Raw genomic sequence first — 18,516 nt, forward strand, 5'->3', positions numbered from 1 at the left:
ATAGAGAACAGACTTGTGGTTGCCAAGGAGGAGAAGGGTGGGGGAAGGATGGATTGGGAGTTTGGGGTTAGCAGATGGAAACTATTATATATAGGAGGGATAAACAACAAGGTCCTACTGTACAGCACAGGAAAATATTGATATATTCAATATCCTGTGATAAACCATAATGGAAACGAATATTATACATGTATGTATAACTGAATCACTTTGCTTGTACAGCAGAACTTAACACAACATTGTAAATCAACTATACTTCAATAAAAAATAAAATAAAAATAATTCTTACGTCTTCATAATGGAGAAGGAGATAAAGGAGAAATGGAAATGAGCATCACCAAACAAGTTGACTTCAGGGGTCCTAATTATCTTAGTCCTAATGGTCGAGGCTGTGGACCAGCCGACTGTATCTCGTGATGCCTGTTCGTCCTGGGGGAATGAGGCCTTCGCTGTCTGAGCTCACTAAGCCTTGTCACCTTGTGCTTACTCCTCCAGAGGTGACCCACTACTTAGGCATGGGACACCGGCCCCTTCCCCACTTCCTGTGATTGAGCCAGCAGCTGGGGTTCCTGTGGGGATGCCTGTCCATCACCAGAAGTCAGACTCTTGGGAGATGGACCCTGACTTGTTGCCCGGCTGCAGGCTCGGTGACCTGAGCAGAGGGAGCAGTCTGGAGAGTCGGACCAGCAGCTCTCGTTCCAGAAGTCTCACTCTGGTGAGTCCCTGTTTCTCTGGTGCTCTGTGTGCTTGAATGTTGGCTGATTTCGCCCCCCTGTCAGGAGTATCTTACAACATCCTTTTGGGGTAACTAGTTTGACGTCTTGGAATACTTACTCTCTGAAGCGGCATTTCAGTGTGAATCATATTAAGTTTTGCACCAAATCCAGAGCAGTGATAACTTGGCTGCTAAGACCCAGAGCACGCCGTGCCTGAAGGTGGCCACCAGCCCAGGCCAGGGCACCTGCCTTTCAGGTCCAATGACTGGAAGAAGGGAAACACCTCACAGGATAACATCAAATTCACTTTAAAACAGATGTTTAAGTCCTTCACAAATATAAATGCTTTCCTATCCCTTTCTCTCGGCATCCAGACCTTTACATAAGTGTCAGCAAGCTTTGGGAACTTTCACAAAAAGTCTTTAAAGTTAAGAGATGATCTTTTGGCCCTCCCCACCCCTCAGGGTATTCACCTTTCAGGATGGAGACCTTCATATTCATAGAGGGAAGGACAGGAGAGAGTCCACCTTGGATCTCAATAATAATGGTCCATTGTTCATCTCAGCCCATCTTCAATGGGAGCACAAATTTTCTAAAGATACACCGATCCCTAAAATTAACCCCAGCTATGCTGAACATAAGAAAGAAGTGTACAGAGGGCAGTTAATAGTAACAATAGAATTTTATAGGCTTCTACTTGCATATTTTCTTTTTTTCAATCACCATGGTAAGTATGTAATAGATATTATTTGATTCGCCAAAGGAAAAATATATTATAAATTACTCTCTGAATATCTGAGAATCTATAAATCCTTAAGAATAGAGAATTTGGGACTAATTTTTTAATTTAAAAACTGTATTTAAAGAAAATGTTAGGGGCTTCCCTGGTGGTGCAGTGGTTGAGAATCTGCCTGCCAATGCAGGGGACACAGGTTCGAGCCCTGGTCTGGGAAGATCCCACATGCCGCGGAGCAACTGGGCCCGTGAGCCACAATTACTGAGCCTGCGCGTCTGGAGCCTGTGCTCCGCAACAAGAGAGGCCGCGACAGTGAGAGGCCCACGCACCGCGATGAAGAGTGGCCCCCGCTTGCCGCAACTGGAGAAAGCCCTCGCACAGAAACGAAGACCCAACACAGCCATACATAAATAAATAAATAATTTTTTTTAAAAAAGAGCAAACTGGCAAAATCCTTGTATACTTGACTAAGAGGGTCTCTTTTTCCTTTGAACTGTAAGAAGGACACCTTCAGTACAGTACAGTTGGTAGTGTAGTTCTGGAACTTACCACCTCGAGAGGTGGTGATGGGGATTCAAAATAAAAGGTTCAGGAAGGATTTAGAGACATTCATAAATGATAGCTCTTTAAGGTGACAAAGGAAGCTTTGGGTATAAGGTGACATATTCTTAAGCTCTTAAGGCCAATATCTCAGACACACATCTCATCAAACATCCGGGGTGCACTGCCAGGGACCAGTACTGCCTCATGCCAGGATCCTTAGGTTCTTCTTCTGCACATGGTCTGAAGCCTGCTCTGCCCTGCAGGCACCCTGAAGCTTCCTCCAGAAAAGAATATGATTTAACTAGCTGAAAAGAGGGGATGCTCTTAATACCCATAGGAATTAAGGAATGTCATAATGTGTGTGCCACTCTGAGGGTGGATTGGAAACAGCCCAAATCCCCAAGCGTACTTCCTATTCATTTTTATCTCTCTAACTTGGGCAAAACCAATGATCCAAATTCATTGCTGAGTTTTTGGAGATTTGATATTCAGTGAACTGTCTTGAAACCCTGCCTGGTCCCTTAGCAGACAAATCTTATAGCCCTCAAGTCACATAATACGCCTGTGATCAGACAGCAGTCGTCAGCTCCTGATCACCCCTTCCTTCTCCAAAGCCGCTGAGGTCGTTTGGCCTCACCCATAGGTCGTGGAAGAAGAAGGTAAAGCAAGCGGGGGCGAAGCCGTCTCCATGGCTGGCTCCGCCTGAAGTCTAAGCAGGACGCTAGGAGTCAGACATGCTTGTCACCAGCCAGTTTCAAGGAGAAGACACAGAACAGAGGCGTGGGAAGGAGAAGCAGACTGGCCAGTAGTAACCACATTGTCCTTTCGGCTCTGGCTCCTTCCCCAGATTGAACCCAAAACTTCCTGGACAGAGCAGCTATTTTAAAACAAAGCTAAACTGCTTTGAGGAGAGTTCAATTCAGTAAACATGCAGTAAATGGCTGCTACATACCAGATTGGATAGGTGATGGAATAAAACTCGGTTTTAATCTTTTTGGGAACTCACAGTTTAGTGACACGACAGCCACGCCGAGCTCTGGGACGTGTGACAAGCTTATGTGGGGGTCTCACGCACGACACCACGCGCTTAAGGCGTTTCCGTCTCAGTCGGGACCGCTTTATGACCTTGCCAGTTCAGAGAAGTTTAAGGCGGCCAGGGAGCCCAGCGTTGTCCTTCAAAGCCATGATTCTTTCCATCTGTAATCAAAACTGCACACATATCTCATCCCCTGCGGGCTTGTCTGTGTCTCTTTCCGGCCACAAGTAGAGGTTTACGTTAACCATAGTGAAAAATTACAACAGGGACTAGTTAGAAATAACCCTAATTAAGCCCTTGTAATGAAACCGTGGGAAAGGCCACATGCACTTATGGTCTTTCTTATGAGGTTGCCAAAGTAAAGCGTGGCATTCACAGGGGGGTCGGAAGCACAGAAGACGCTGATTCCTATTTTCTTCTCGCTGCCTCTACGTTGTGTTTCAGCTCCTGGGGGCATCTCTCATCACCTTGGGTTTTTAAGTCAATAAAGCCTTGCTCAAGTGTCAGGGAGATCATTTCGGTGTTTGTAGAAAGAGAATGTAACCATCAACTCACATTCTGCCCGAACAAATACCCAAGGCCGCCTACCTGGGAGAGTTGGGGGTTAAGACATCTTGACTCATCTCAAGAAATATTTTTAGCCATCATAATCTTTCTTAAATTTTCTTTCTGGGCTTCCCTGGTGCACAGTGGTTGAGAATCCGCCTGCCAATGCAGGGGACACGGGTTTGAGCCCTGGTCCGGGAAGATCCCACATGTCACGGAGCAACTAAGCCCGTGCGCCACAACTACTGAGCCTGTGCTCTAGAGCCACGAGCCACAACTACTGAGCCTGCGTGCTGCAACTACTGAAGCCTGTGTGCCTGGAGCCCGTGCTCCGCAACAAGAAAAGCCACCACAATGAGAAGCCCGTGCACTGCAACGAAGAGTAGCCCCCGCCTGCCACAATTAGAGAAAGCCCGTGAGCAGCGATGAAGACACAACACAGCCAGAAATAAAAAAATGAAATTAATTTATTAAAAAAATTTTTTTTTCTTTCTTTCTTTTTTTTTTTTGGTTGAAGATACAGGTAAATTCTGCTGGTTCTTTTTTTTTTTTTCCTCCTTCACAAGGAGGAGTTACCACTGTTGTCTTAATCTGCCGTTAAATCCAATTTCTTTGTTTAAAAGAAAAGCGAAACAAAAGGAAAAAAGCCTAAGAACTGAACTAATTCAGTGCCTTTTTTAGGCGGGGGTTATTTTAGTATGAGTGTTTTAAGCCTTCTCGACTTTTTTGTTCAGCCAAACAAACAAAGGTTTTTTCCTCTCTGCCATTTGCCTATAAACAAATCTCCTGTCCCACATTTGTACTCCCATAGGTATGTCTAGGATTGCTGACTTTTATCACTGCTGGTCACATTTGTTGTAAGAGTTGGTCATCCAGCCAGGACCGTGTTCCTCTCAGAGCTCCATCGGGACTAGAGGGACAATTTTGCTGTCATCTTTGCAGGACAGGATAGATGGCACCAGGCCGGGACTCTGTCCTCCTCCTCGTGGGAGACTTGTTCAGCGTGCGTTCCAGTTACGGCAGTAGATTTGGCGTTTTGAATTTCCTGGTTTGAATACATTAGAAATTATTTCTTCACCATCATAATACATAGATTAGGGCAGAAATGCAGTAGATTTGGCGTTTTGAACTTTCTGGTTTGAATACATTAGAAATTATTTCTTCACCATCATAATACATAGATTAGGGTAGAAATGTATGTACTCCCAAGTTCTTGAAGCAAAACAGTGTTTCCCTGAGAGGCTTGTAGACATCACCTGCAGTCAGCATGGTAGGTGGGGTAGCACAGGTGAGGGATGGTTTTCTAGACCGTTCTTTTAGCATCAGGATATTTGTAGCCTTAAAGAACTTCCCTTTATTCCACATCCCAAATTGGCGCATTAAAAACTTCATTGATAGAAAGGGAATTAAAAAAAATTTTTTCTGCTGTCAGCCTACTACCTTCCAAATAATAGGGACAAATGTTCGTTCTCTTCCATTCACCCCTTTCCAAGAAAGCTGCTATGTTTTCTTATCTTCATTTCCTCTCTGCTTAGTTCTTTGGGAACTGAGTTAGCAAATCTCTCGTCCAATAGCACCAGTGGTCAAGCAGGGCCCACCCTGGCCAGGGCACCAGCTCTCTTCCCTCCTCACATGGGGCCACTGGGCCACTGCCTTGCTTTTTTTTCTTAAATGTATTGTAACAGCTTTATTGAGGTGTAATTCACATACCCTGTGGCTCACCCATTACAGTATGCCATTCAGTGGTTTTTAGTAGATTCACAGAGATGTGCAACCATCATCACAACCAAATTTAGAATATCTTCATCACCCAAAAGAAACCCCATGCCCACTAGCAGTCACTCTCCGCTTCCCTCCAACTGCCCTAGGCCCTGGGCAACCTCTCATCTGCTTCCTGGCTCCATAGATGTGCCTGTGCTCGCTGCCTTGCCCTTCAGGCTCTGCCTCTTCCCCGAGGCCCACATCTTCCTCTTTAACGTCCCTGCCTGAGAGAGGCAGCGGCAGCATCTCCTGGGAATAGAGGTGTAGATGGGAACTCTCTCAGCCAAGGGCCATGTGCCCCTTTTCTGACCCTGAATTCCTGGCTCACCAGCCCTTGGCACTGCAGCTTTTCTCTGTTTCTGCTTCCTTTCCTCTCCTAGGTACAGGCAGAGTTGGGGTTCATTTGGAGGGCAGCTTCTTGTTTGGGGAATTAGGCAACAGAGTCCACAGCGTGTTTGGCCCCGCCCCTTAGGTCAAGACTCAAGGCCAGGCTGATCACGAACAAGTCACCCAGCCTGTCCTCCAGCCTCTAACGCTCGAGAGACACCTTGGATAGTTGACGATGCAAGAATCTGAGTCTGCCAGGACCTGGGGCTCTGACTGCTGACCGGCCTGGTTAAAACTGATCTATGGGGACTTCCCTGGCGGAGCAGTGGTTGAGAATCTGCCTGCCAATGCAGGGGACACAGGTTCAAGCCCTGGGCCGGGAAGATCCCACATGCCGTGGAGCAACTAAGCCCGTGCACCACAACTACTGAGCCTGTGCTCTAGAGCCCGCGAGCCACAACTACTGAAGCCCGCGCGCCTAGAGCCTGTGCTCTGCAACAAGAGAAGCCACCGCAACGAGTAGCCCGCACACCGCAACGAAGAGTAGAAGCCCCCGCTCGCCGCAACTAGAGAAAGCCCACGCACAGCAATGAAGACCCAATGCAGCCAAAAATAAATAAATAAATTTATAAAAAGAAAGGGAAATAAGTAGAACAGAACAGAAAGCAAGCAGAGAACTGGTTCTGGCCTTGGCCGCTCTACAAAATAGTTGTGCGACCCTTGGAAAGTCATTACATTGCCTCTGCACCTGGTTTTCACACCTTCAGGTGAGGGAGCTGGACTGATTGATCTCGGTGTTGCATCTGTCAGCCCGTGAGTCTTGTAGTTTGTCGCACAACATAAAATGGTTGAATAGGAGCTTCCCTTTCTAAGCTTATTTTCCAAATGAAATCTTATGTTGGGACTCCTTGCTTTGAGGTTGGATTGGACGTGCGGGGTTTATATACCCCATTCTCACTTTTGCCACTCACTTAATTGGGAAATGGGCGTGTGTCTTAAGCTGATGGCATGTTACAGGTCAGTTGCCTATTTAATTCTACTGTCTGTCTAACCAAAGAGAAATCATTATACCCAGCCAAAGTATCAATAGATTATCTAAAATCTTGGGAATAACCCTAGTGAAACACTGAGTTGGGAAGGTCAAAGTAGGAGGAAAAGGGTAGAGAGCATTAATTTATTTCCCCAAGATGTTTAATTCAACAAATAGTTGGGGCTAAGACTTTTTTGGTTCTGGTTGTTACCATTATCACATCACCCTAACAACATCCATGGTGGGTGTAATTATTAACTAGAGCGATCTTTGTCATGCTAAGAGCCCTACTCATTTTAGACTTGCAGGGTTTTTTGTCGTGGTGGTGGCTGAATCACCGAGCTGAACTTCTCTGCATGGAGAGAAGAAAAATGCAAAATGTCTTAGGGTGACTCTGGGAGGAGCAGGGTTGGTGTGGTGTGTGCTGAATGATGGGCGCGGGGTAATCTAGCGAGACTCAGGCTAGATTAAGAGGAAAGAGGAGGAAAGAGGAGGCAGGATGCTCTGCGCCACCCGCCAACCCGCAATAAGTCTAGAAAAGTCACAAAACGAGTAGCGTCACTGGATTTTTTATGAAAGTTTTGTGTTCTGGTGGCCAGAGGGCCAAGACAGACCTACATGGTGAGGAGGCAGCTGACACTGCAGTTAGTGACTGCATCCTGGACACGAGACAAACTCTCAGCTCTGTGCAGAGTTCACAGATGCCTCAGACATGGCTCTTTCCTCTACATATAAAGTCCAGCAAAGGTGAAATGCATGAGTGATGAACAACTACAGTAAAAAATAGAATTTTATACGAAGAGTCGATTCTTCCGGTTAAATAACCCTCAACTCCATCTGCTTCTCTCTGTTCCCATCACCATGGCTCTACTTTAGGTGACTTTTAACTTTTGTCTAAATTGTTTCCATATTCAGTTGTCCATACTGTTTCCTATTTTCCACACTATAGCCAATGTGATCTCTCCAAAATACGTATCTAACTACCCCTGGTCCCTTTTTAACGCTCGCCCACTTCTTTTAGATTACTGACAATCATTACATCTCCAGAGTTTTTCCATATCAGACCCCCTGCCCCAAAAGTGTGAATTGACACCCATACTATGTTTTCCTAACTTGCCACAGTCACCTTGTCATAGCCATTTTGTCTACTTTCTTGTCTGAAGCCCTCATTAGACGGGCTAAACCAGACAGCAAGAACATTATTTACACCCTCGTATATACATTGCCCGATGCTTACTAGATGCTCAAATATTTGAATGCATGATTCAGTGGGTGCTATGGGAGTAGGCTGGAGGTGTGGTGACATTTAAATTGGACCAGGAAGGACAGGTGAGATGTGGCTGTGCAGTCACGGGCATTGCTGACAGAGAAACAGGTCTAGGAAATAGCAAGTGATTTGATTTGATTATAGGGCAAGAATTAGCAAACCCCACTCTGTGGACTAAATGTGGCCCCCCGCCTGTTTTTGTAAATAAAGTTTTATTGTAACAAAGCTAATAAGCTCATTCATTTACATATCACCTGTAACTTTCACACTGCGTTGACAGAGTTGAATAGTTGCCACCACTAAGACTGCAAAGCCCCAAATATTTACTATCTGGCCATTTACAGAAAAAGTTTACCAGCCCTGCTATAGAGTATAAAGGGGAGAGGAGTAGGAGTGACATTTAAAAGGTAGGTAGGGGCTTCCCTGGTGGCGCAGTGGTTGAGAATCTGCCTGCTAATGCAGGGGACACGGGTTCGAGCCCTGGTCTGGGAAGATCCCACATGCCACGAAGCAACTAGGCCCGTGAGCCACAACTACTGAGCCTGCGCGTCTGGAGCCTGTGCTTCGCAACAAGAGAGGCCACGATAGTGAGAGGCCCGCGCACCGCGATGAAGAGTGGCCCCCACTTGCCGCAACTAGAGAAAGCCCTAGCACAGAAACGAAGACCCAACATAGCAACCAATCAATCAATCAATAAAAAAAAATAAATAAATCTTAAAAGCAGAAACCTACCATTTAAAAAAAAAAAAAAAAAAAAAGGTAGGTAGGGTGGCCACCGCTCGCCGCAACTAGAGAAAGCCTGTGCGCAGCAACGAAGACCCAACACAGCCAAAAAGTAAGTAAATAAATAAATAAATTTAAAAGGTAGGTAGGGCCAGATCCTGGAGTTGTCAGAATGAAGTGTAAACCCATTAGTCATATATTCTGTAGACATGAAGGCCTTATAAGATTTTAACCCTGGTTCTTTTGTTAAAACCTATTCCTCTCTTCTTTGGCTCATTGCTCAATAAGAAGTATTAAATAAGGAATGCCTTGTGCCCATTTTCCCCTGTGGTATCCTGCTACTCTTCTAATGTCCCTTCACACGGATCCTCTTATTAGAGGGAAAAATTGAAGTTCTTAAGGGCTACACAACTGCTAGATATGTAAACTGATAAACTGACAGAGATCTAGTTAATACGAAACGGTTACAATTTGAACTGGAGAAAAATTTTCCTTAAAATCACTCTGTTCCCTCGCCCCCAGCCCCACCCAATCTCAAAAGAAGTGGAACAGAAAGATATGCCACGAACTAAAATCTAAGGGCACACTGTTTCCTAAGTTCAAACTTAAAAAAGGAAATCCATACAAAATCTGATTATAATGAAAGGAAAATTATCATCTGTCTTGTGGATATATATGCAAAAATTCTAAACAAAATGTTAGCAAATCAGATTCAGTGTTGTATAAAAAGGCTAATAACATCACAACCAAGTTGGACTTATTCCAAGAATGCAAGGTTGGTTTAAGAGTTGAAAATCAATCACCATACTTCAGTACATTAACAGAATAAGGGAGAAAATTGTGACAACTAAAATTGTCTCCAGACATTGCCAAATGCCCCAGGGAGGGTAAAATCATCCCCAGCTGAGAACCGCTGCAATAAATGAAGAAAAAGCCTTTGACAGGGTTCAAAACCCATTCATTATTTTAAAGACAAACACACTTAGCAAACTAGGAATAGAAGAGAGCTTTCTTAATCTGATGAAGATCATCTTTTAAAAACCTACAGCAAACACTGTGCTTAATGGTGGAATATTGAAAGCTTTCTCCCTAACATTGGGAACAAACCGAAGATGCCACTTCTGTTCAGCTAACTGGAGGACGCTGGTGGTACGATAAGGCAGAATGAAGAAAACGAAAGGCATGAGGAATGGAAAGGAGGACATAAAAACCTCTCGTTTATAGACACCACTGTTTATGTAGAAGACCGAAAAGCACCTTCAGATAACCTATTAGTACTGTGCAGCAAATTTGTTAAATTTGCTTATTTCAAGGTCAGTATATCTTGTATTTCTATAGACCAGAAACATTTAGAAAATGTTCAAAGTGATGCCATTTCTAATAGCATCACAAAACATCAAATACCTTAAGAGGAGAGATAACAAAATCTGTAAAATCTCTACACTGGAAACTACAAGATATTATTGAGAGAAAATAAAGAACCGGATCAAGGCATATCAAACGTTAGTTCATCAGTATTACCCAGAGGGTCTGTTGAAAGAGATTGAAGGCCCAACCCCTTAAAGTTTCTGATTCAGTAGATCTGAGATGGGGCCCAAGAATTTGTATTTCTAACAAGTTCGCGGGTGCTGCTGCCACTGCTGGGTGAAGGACCACACTTTAAGAGCCCCTAATCTAAATAAGTATACCATACGGATAGAAAAAATATTGTAAGACATCAGTTCTACTCAAATTGAAGAACTTCCATGGAGTCCAATCAAAATCCCAGCATGGGTGTGTGTGTATATTTATGTGTATATGGAAACTGACCAGCTGATACTGGAAATAAAAAGGGCCAGCACAGACGTAAAGAAGAACAGCAAAACAGGAGGGCTTCAAACTCGGGACATACTATAATGTTATAATTAAAATGGTGTTTTATCACTGTACAAACAGACAAGTACACAAATGAACAGAAAAGAGAATCTAGAAACAGATGGACTCATGCACTGTCATCTGATTTACAACCAAGGGGACCTGCAGTGGGGAAACGATAGTCTTTTTTTTTTTTTTAATTTATTTATTTGGCTGCATTGGGTCTTCGTTGCTGCGCACAGGCTTTTCTCTAGTTGTGGCGAGCAGGAGCTACTCTTCATTGCCGTGTGCAGGCTTCTTATTGTGGTGGCTTCTCTTATTGCAGAGCATGGGCTCTAGGCACGTGGGTTTCAGTAGTTGTGGCACACAGGCTCAGCAGTTGTGGTTCGTGGGCTCTAGAGTGCAAGCTCAGTAGTTGTGGCGCACAGGCTTAGTTGCTCCGAGGCATGTGGGATCTTCCTGGACAAGGGCTCGAACCTGTGTCCCCTGCATTGACAGGTGGATTCTTAACCACTGCGCCACCAGGGAAGTCCCAAAACGATATTGTTTTCAAGCAGTTTTGCTGGAACAGTTGGGTATCATTGTAGGAAATAGCGAATTGTGACCTCACACCATACACAAAAGTTCATTCCGATGAATTGTAGAACTAAATATGGAAGTTTAAAAACAACCGTGCTTTTAGAATAAATAAAAGCAGGTGGATATCTTCATGACCATGGAGTAGGTAGTGGTGTCTTAAATAGGACACAAAAAGCTCTAAAGAAAAGACTGATACATTGTACTACACTAAAATTAAGGACTAGTCTCCAGAAGACCCCCATTAACAGAGAGAAAAAGCAAGCCACTGGGTAGGAAAAAATATTTGCAATAAATACACCCACAAAGGATTTGTATCAAGTATGCATAAAAGAACTCCTACAAATTATTTCTTTAAAGACAACTTGATAGAAAAATAGGCAAAAGACTTGAACAGGCACTTCATAAGAGGATCTCCAAACAGCCAGTTAAGTATTATGAGGAAAAGAATCTCAACACTGCTGTCTTCTTGGGAATGTACTGAATATCAGAAGGAGATGCTACCACATGCAGGGCCATGCACCAACCAGTGTGTGTTGGTCCAGCCGCTTGCGAGAACTGTTAGGCTATGTCTACCAAAGAAGACACGTATCTTATGACCCAGCAGTTGTATATAGGTATATATTGCTTCTCTTCCCAGCAGTGTTCTGTTCTGCTACCTAAGCCATGCTGTAGTATCTCTCTCCAGCAATATTCTGTTATTCCTGTTTACTGAACCCATGCCACAGACAGTCCCCTTTTCCTGAGTGGACTTCCTTCAGGATTCAGCTAACATGGCCAAGCTAGTTTGAGAAATTTGCATGTGTTCTTGTGCTAATCATCCCCCAGACAAGTATATACTGTGCCTGAAACTAAAGAAAAGTCTCTAAACCTCTGGACACTGCAGGCTCTGTGATGGGCCTGGATAGGTGGGCATTTGAAGACCTCTCAGATCACGGTATGAAGTGCATTATTCTATACCACATGGACCAACTCTTAGTCACCTTTGCTTCCACTATATTTTTTCCTGTTGTTTTATCAAAATTTGTTTTCATCGTAGAGACTCAAATACTTTTATAAGGTTTATAAAAAGCATTAGTCTTACTTGTACCCGTCCCCCCATTTCCGACTCACTGGAGGCAATGACTTTTAACTCATTCCTGTTTGTTATTTACCTTCATTTTCCCCCACTATTGACATTTTATCCTTTCAGTACTTTTTGTATTTGTGGATATATGAAGTATGCATATATTGATATTTAAATCGAGGCAACTCTTGCTTATCTGCATTTTTTTTCACTTAACATTATATTCTTTTGAAAACACCATTTAAAATGGCTGTATTATATTCTATCTGTGAATGTGCCCTGATTTGTTCAACGTACCTTTATTGTTGGACATTTTAGGTGGTTTCTCATTTTCTTGCTACCATAAATACTGATATAATTAGTATACCTGTGTGTGTGTGTGTGTGTGTGTGTGGGTTGCTATAGAGGAATTGACTCACAGATACATGCTTTGTCTCATAACTTTAGTTTTTCTTGTGGTTGATAATTGCTTTGGTTTTATTTGCTTGCTTTGTTCATGTTCTGTGTGGCCCCATGGCTTGCTGTGAACTAGGCTGGTTGTTCACTGCACAGCTGACATCCTGGGGACAGCACTGTTATCCTGGGGTTCCCTCCACTTTCTCTCATTCTCTCCTATATTCTGGCTCCCAGGTTTTTCTTCTTGGTTCCTCCCTTGTCTAGGGGAACAGCCCTACCTCCACCCCCCTGCAGCAGCTTCCTGAGAAAGCCACGCATGGGAGATCTGCTGGTTAGACCCTGTGTGTCTTAAAAACACCATTATTGGGACTTGCCTGGTGGTGCAGTGGTTAAGAATCCACCTGCCAATGCAGGGGACAGAAGTTCGAGCCCTGGTCCAGGAAGATCTCAGTGCCGCGGAGCAACTGAGCCCGTGCGCCACAACTACTGAAGCCCGCGCGCCTAGAGCCCGTGCTCCGCAACAAGAGAAACCACCGTAATGAGAAGACCGCACACTGCGACTAAGAGTAGGCCCCTCTCATCACAACTAGAGAAAGCAGCAACGAGGACCCAACACAGACAAAAATAAATAAATTAAATAAATAAATTTAAAAAAAAACCCAACACACCATTATTCTACTCTAACTTTAACTTGATTATGTACGAATTCTAGTTCTGAATTCATCTGGAATTTTAAAGGAATCATAACATTGTCTTCTGGCTTCCAAAGCTGCTGCTGAGAAGTCTGTTGCTGTTCTGACTCCTGATGTTTTGTTATGTGACCCATTTTCCACTCTGGGAAGCTTTTAGGATCTCGCCTGGTCTCCCATGGCTGAAATTTCAAGGGATGGGCCTTGGCATAGGTCTGTTTTATTCCTGTTCATCAGGTTATTCACACGACCCTTTGATCTGGAAACTCACTTCCTCCTGTTCAAGGACATTTCCTTGAATAATTTTACTTGTTTACTTTGATCATTTCTTCCCCTCTATTTTTCCTCATTCCTCTTTCTGGAACACATTATTCAGATGTTGGCCCTCCTACCCGTACTCTAGTTTTGTGCTTAAAAAAATTTTTTTTGACTTTTTGTTGTACTTTTCCGGTTTCTCTACTTTATCTCTAGGCTTCTATTTCATTTTTTTTTTCTGTCATAGTTTTAATTTCTAAGAGCTCTCTCCTGTCTTCTAGTTTTTAAAAATAGCATCAGATTCTTGTTTATGGTTTCAGTCTCTCCTCTGATCCCTCTGAGGATGTCCATGATCATCTTTTTGGAATTTTCACCATCCTGCATAGTTTGTTTCTTGTAAGTTGCCTTTTTTTTTCCTTCTTATCTTGTTTTGACGTGTCTTTCATGTTAAAGGTTTTTCTCAGCTGCTTGGTGATCATTAGCTATATGAACACACTTAAGAGTAGAATGTTAAGAAACTGATTAAGAATTCTGTGCTGGGGTTTGTTGACTGACGCTCATGTCACTGGTAGAGTGGTCTTGCTGAGCAGTTTCCCTGGGGAGCCCAAGGTGTCCACCTCTTGGCTCTTGGACCATTCACTTCCCCAGAGAAGACCCTTCCAATCCTCTGTCCAGAGGGTCAGTTTGATTTCCCTGACTCCCAGTTTTCAGTACGGTTCTTTACCACGAACTTGGCTTGATGCCCCCCGGCTTTACCTTCTTTAAGAATAAACATCTAGTTTTCTGCCTGGGTGACCTGATGGCTTCTGAAAGAGACTCTCGTCCAGTTCTGCTCTTCTCACTGTCATCTTAGCCAGACTTCCAGAACTGCCCAGCACCTCCCCGACGCTGTGCTGAGCCTTGTGAGGGCTCTCCGTGCCACAGCAGGTTGACTCCGGCCCCACCCCCAGCTGCTGACCAAAATTCACCTTTCTTGGATCCTCTCAGTGAGTCACCACCTGTCCTTCTGCTGTCTACCTTCCCAAATGTTGTTGCTATCACCTCATTTCCTATTCTATTTGTTTTTGTGACTTGTATCTTTAAAAAAAGATAAAGCCCATTTTTGTTTTAGTGAGGTTTCTGGAGGGAGAGGAGATAAATATGTGAGTTCACTCCACTGTCTTTAACTAAAGATTCCCCCCATTGCTATTACGGGGAAACCAAGCATATCTGTTAGCAGTAAGTTGAAAAGACCTCTTCCAAGGAGATACTGAAGAATTGCTTTCTTGTCATTGGCTCACGAGGAACAAAAGTGTCTAAGATCCGTAATCTGCTACACCTTTTGGACAACTTTCTTTCTCATGCAGGTCGAATGGTGAGGGACACACAGGCAGAGGTGCGCCAGCGGGGTTGCCTGGGTGGTGCACTCTCCCCAGACGGGAAATTGGAGGGTGCCGTGAATTCCACCCCAGGCTCTGTACTGATCCCTACATTGTTGTGGGGTTTTTTCCCTTCAGTGAAACCACTGTTGCTTTTATTCCTCATGTCCAAACCTTTTGTACAGGATGATGAGAGCCTGAAGTACCTCACACATGAGGAAAAGGACGTCCTCCTGTTTTTTGAAGAGACGATTGATTCCCTGGAAGACGACTTTGAGGAGCAGGTGCTGTGTGATGGTGGTGCTCAGGGCCACTCTCCGCGGTCTCTGGAAGAGAGCGCTTCTGGTCCCTCCGAGCCAGAGGATGTCGTGGACTTAGTGCAGCTGGGCCCTGGAGCCGGGGAACCCGAGAGCCCTCGGGATGTGACGGAGGCAGCAGGTGAGGACCAGAGAACAGGTCCCCCACCTCTGACGTGGCTTGTCGTGTGGTACCAGACACAGAGGCCCTCCTTTCTGTCGTGTCCTCTGTGTTTCCAGCCAGTATAGTAGCTCGTGGGGCTGATCAGATTTTTGTAGGGTAGAAGCATCCTCTTAGTAGTCTGATTGTCCAACCAAGTAGGTGCTTTCATGGCATATTAGGATGAAAACACATGGAAGGGAAATTTCAAAAGGGCGAGAATAAAGAATGAGACTAATTGGGGAAACAAACATTGCATACATGGATAAAAGAAAAAAGAAAACTGGAAATGGCTTCAGGAAACAATCCCATTCTACAAAGAAAATATATAAAGGATTTGTACTTTAGCCTTTGAGGTTGAATCTCAATTCTTGTGCAAGATTATACCCCTATTCCAAGGTGGGAGTGTTTGAACTGCAAAGTCAGTTGGTTCAGGAAAACAAAAATGACCAGAACAAAAATTCAGCTCAGCATCTGCTTTGTAAAGTTTGCTTGATTCAGGGTGGCATCAGAGGAGAGGTATGCTTTTTGCCCCTTGAGTTCTGTGATAGAACCAGAGGGACATGGACAAGGAGAAAACGTTCTTCCAATTTTTTTTTTTTTCCTGGTTGGAAAAGATATTGGAAATGTGGACAAGGGGATAAGGATTGGAAAAGATGAAGGAAAAATAGGAGGGAAAATATCTTTGCTCTGTTGACTACAAAATACTTCCATTTGTCACAAGCCTCTAGAAATATATCCCCACCCCTTTATTTTTTGTAAGCAAGGCTGTGTATTACACAGAATTTCATGTACTATTGGTTATATGTTCCAAATATGGGGCTGAGTTTGCAGCCAGCTCTTCAAAGAAGAGACTTAATATGAACTTCCCCTTTGACGTTTAGTTCCTAAAATTAATTTGAACCACTGATCCCTTAAAAATGTCAGATCATATAATTGTGCCAAGGAAAACATTTTTTTGAAAGTAAGCCACTTGCCCATCAATTCTCTAACATGATGTCTTCATAACAAGTTTAAGTGCCCACTCTGTGGCAGGCGTTGTGTGAGATTCTGAGGATACAAACATAAATATAATACATAGCTCCCAATTTTGCAGCAGACATGGGTGTATAAATACTAGTGCAGAAAAGTGTTAGGTGATCTGTGATCACGTATGTTAGGATATAGTAAAGAATCATACGCTAGTGTATTAAACTGTACTGGAGGCTGTCAGGAAACATTTCTGTTTCTAGAGGAGAGTGACACATCCAATTATCCTTCATCTAGAAAGACCTGAGGGAGGGGTTGGTGGGTACCACAAACTTCCCAGCCTCCATTTCGCCTTTGTAAAATCCCCCGTAAGGTAAGCTGTTGTTTCCTCCTGTTACATGTCTCAGGATGATGGCTCCTTAGAAACTTGCTTTTACCGTATGCTTCCCAGGTACTGACTGTTTCTGGCTTGCACATCTTTCACCACTGCTAATTCATTCTTTCTCGTCAGGTGATTATGAGAATCATATACTATGTTCTCTTTCGCTAGTCCAGGGAATAGGGTAGAGGGAGTTTAGCTTACAAGAGGTACTGTTGAAATTGGTATTGAATCCCTTTGAGACTTTTGTAAATTCAGTGAAAAGGAAACGTGATGCATTTATTTCTGCATATGGTGGTAGCTTATGAGGATCCTTGCTACTTTTCAGGGGCTGGCGCTGTTGGAAAGGAAGACACCCGTGTCCTCAGGAAAGAGGATGCTGAGAAGTCTCCCCCCCCAGACCCCCCAGGTCCCGAGGCCCTGCCCCTGCCGCCTCCCTGCCCTGTCCCCGCAGCAGCCCCGGCCCACCCCGGGAGAGAGCCCCCTTCTCCTCCAGCAGAGCACCCCAAACTGGCCCGCTCGGTCCCCACTCCGCTCGTCATCGCCCAGAAGATGTCTGAGAAGCTGGCAGGGAACGAAGGGCTCTCGCCCACATCCCCGACCAAAGAGGGCAGGCCTGCAGGATGGAGGACGCTGACTTCCGTGGCCCCTCGACACGGAGAACACTCGCTGTGGCACAGACACGCCGCACAGCCGGCGCCCAAGATCCACCGCTTCCCAAGCAACATCAGCGTGACCAACAGCGCGGGGAAGGCCTTCAATAAGACCATCTCCAAGGCCGCGGTCAACGTGCAGGAGCGCAAAGCCCAGGTCCTGGCCAACATCAATGGCGTCTCCTTCCTCTCCGTGGGGGAAACGGAGGACCAGGCCCAGAGGAGCGAGCCCGCCGAGCAGAGGAGAAGTGTCTCCCCGGAGCAGAGCCAGCCGGGCCCGGCCCGGGAGGCTGTTCCCGCGCGGGCAGGGGCGCACGGCGGCCAGCAGTCCAGAGGCGTGCAGACAGAACAGCCCCTGCCGATGGCCAACGGCTTCCAGAGCCTCCACGACATCCTCAAGAGCCATCCCGGGCCCTTTGTCTGTACAGGGAAGACGGTCACCTTCCGTCCGGACCCGGCCCTCCCCAGCAAACTTGCGCCCCGGCAGCCGGACTGCGGCCAGGACGCCAGGAAGCGGTCGGGCTCGCTCCCCCGGGCTGTGGGGTTCAGACCCCAGGGCATCACTGTCCAGTTCTCGGGCCGCGGCTCCACGGAGGAGGCCCGTCGGGAGGCCCTGCGGAAGCTCGGCCTCCTGAAGGAGAACTTGTGACGGAGAGTGGGCCGCGCTGGGGGAGTTAGGGTGACCAGGTACGTGTGGCCCAACATGGATGTGCACATGCGCACAGCGCAATAGCAAAGCCCGGACTGCGGAACCCCGTGGAGGACGAGCGATGGGGGCCCGGGAGTCAGCAGACTGGCTGCCCCGCTCTGGCCCGCATCCGAGCTGGGACATCCTTCCGAACGAGAGCGTCCCGCACCACATCTTCCCGTTTCCAAGAGCTCGGAGAATAACCTTGAACACCTACAGGTTTCAGTGATTTGTAAATGCCTTATGTGTTTTGGATCTAGGAGGAGGGGGATTGGGTCTGATTTTTTTGTTATTGAGTCTCTAATCTAACCTTTTATCCGAAGTGCATGACACGAAAGCCACTTTAGATCTCTCATACTCGTTTCTCTAAGAAAGGGACCGTTCCCTCCTTTCCAACAAAATAAAGAAGTGCTTGTTCGATTTTCATAGTGTCTTAAAATACTGCTTTGGTTTTTTGTTTGTTTTTGAAAGGTGAAAGACAGTATGTTAGCC

The 18,516-nt window shown here is 45.2% G+C and overlaps 1 protein-coding gene across 2 annotated transcripts in view; it reads left to right on the forward strand.

Annotated features, from left to right (window-relative positions):
• The window catches only part of PROSER2 (proline and serine rich 2), a 36,159-nt gene extending 17,709 nt beyond the window's left edge, over positions 1-18,450 (forward strand). Inside the window, exons 2-4 of one of the 2 annotated variants that reach the window (XM_082449809.1) lie at positions 496-715; positions 15,065-15,317; positions 17,012-18,450. In XM_082449809.1, coding sequence (XP_082305935.1) covers positions 578-715; positions 15,065-15,317; positions 17,012-17,985 — 1,365 coding nt within the window. In that variant the 5' untranslated portion in view covers positions 496-577 and the 3' untranslated portion in view covers positions 17,986-18,450. Of the gene's footprint in view, positions 1-495; positions 716-13,067; positions 15,318-17,011 lie in introns of those variants that run through there. The other variant, XM_082449808.1, reaches the window with a different exon arrangement.
• Positions 18,451-18,516: the final 66 nt, after the last annotated feature.

Source organism: Balaenoptera physalus (assembly GCF_965194825.1).
Source record: "Balaenoptera physalus genome assembly, chromosome: 2".
In the NCBI taxonomy this organism is placed as follows: Eukaryota; Metazoa; Chordata; class Mammalia; order Artiodactyla; family Balaenopteridae; genus Balaenoptera; species Balaenoptera physalus.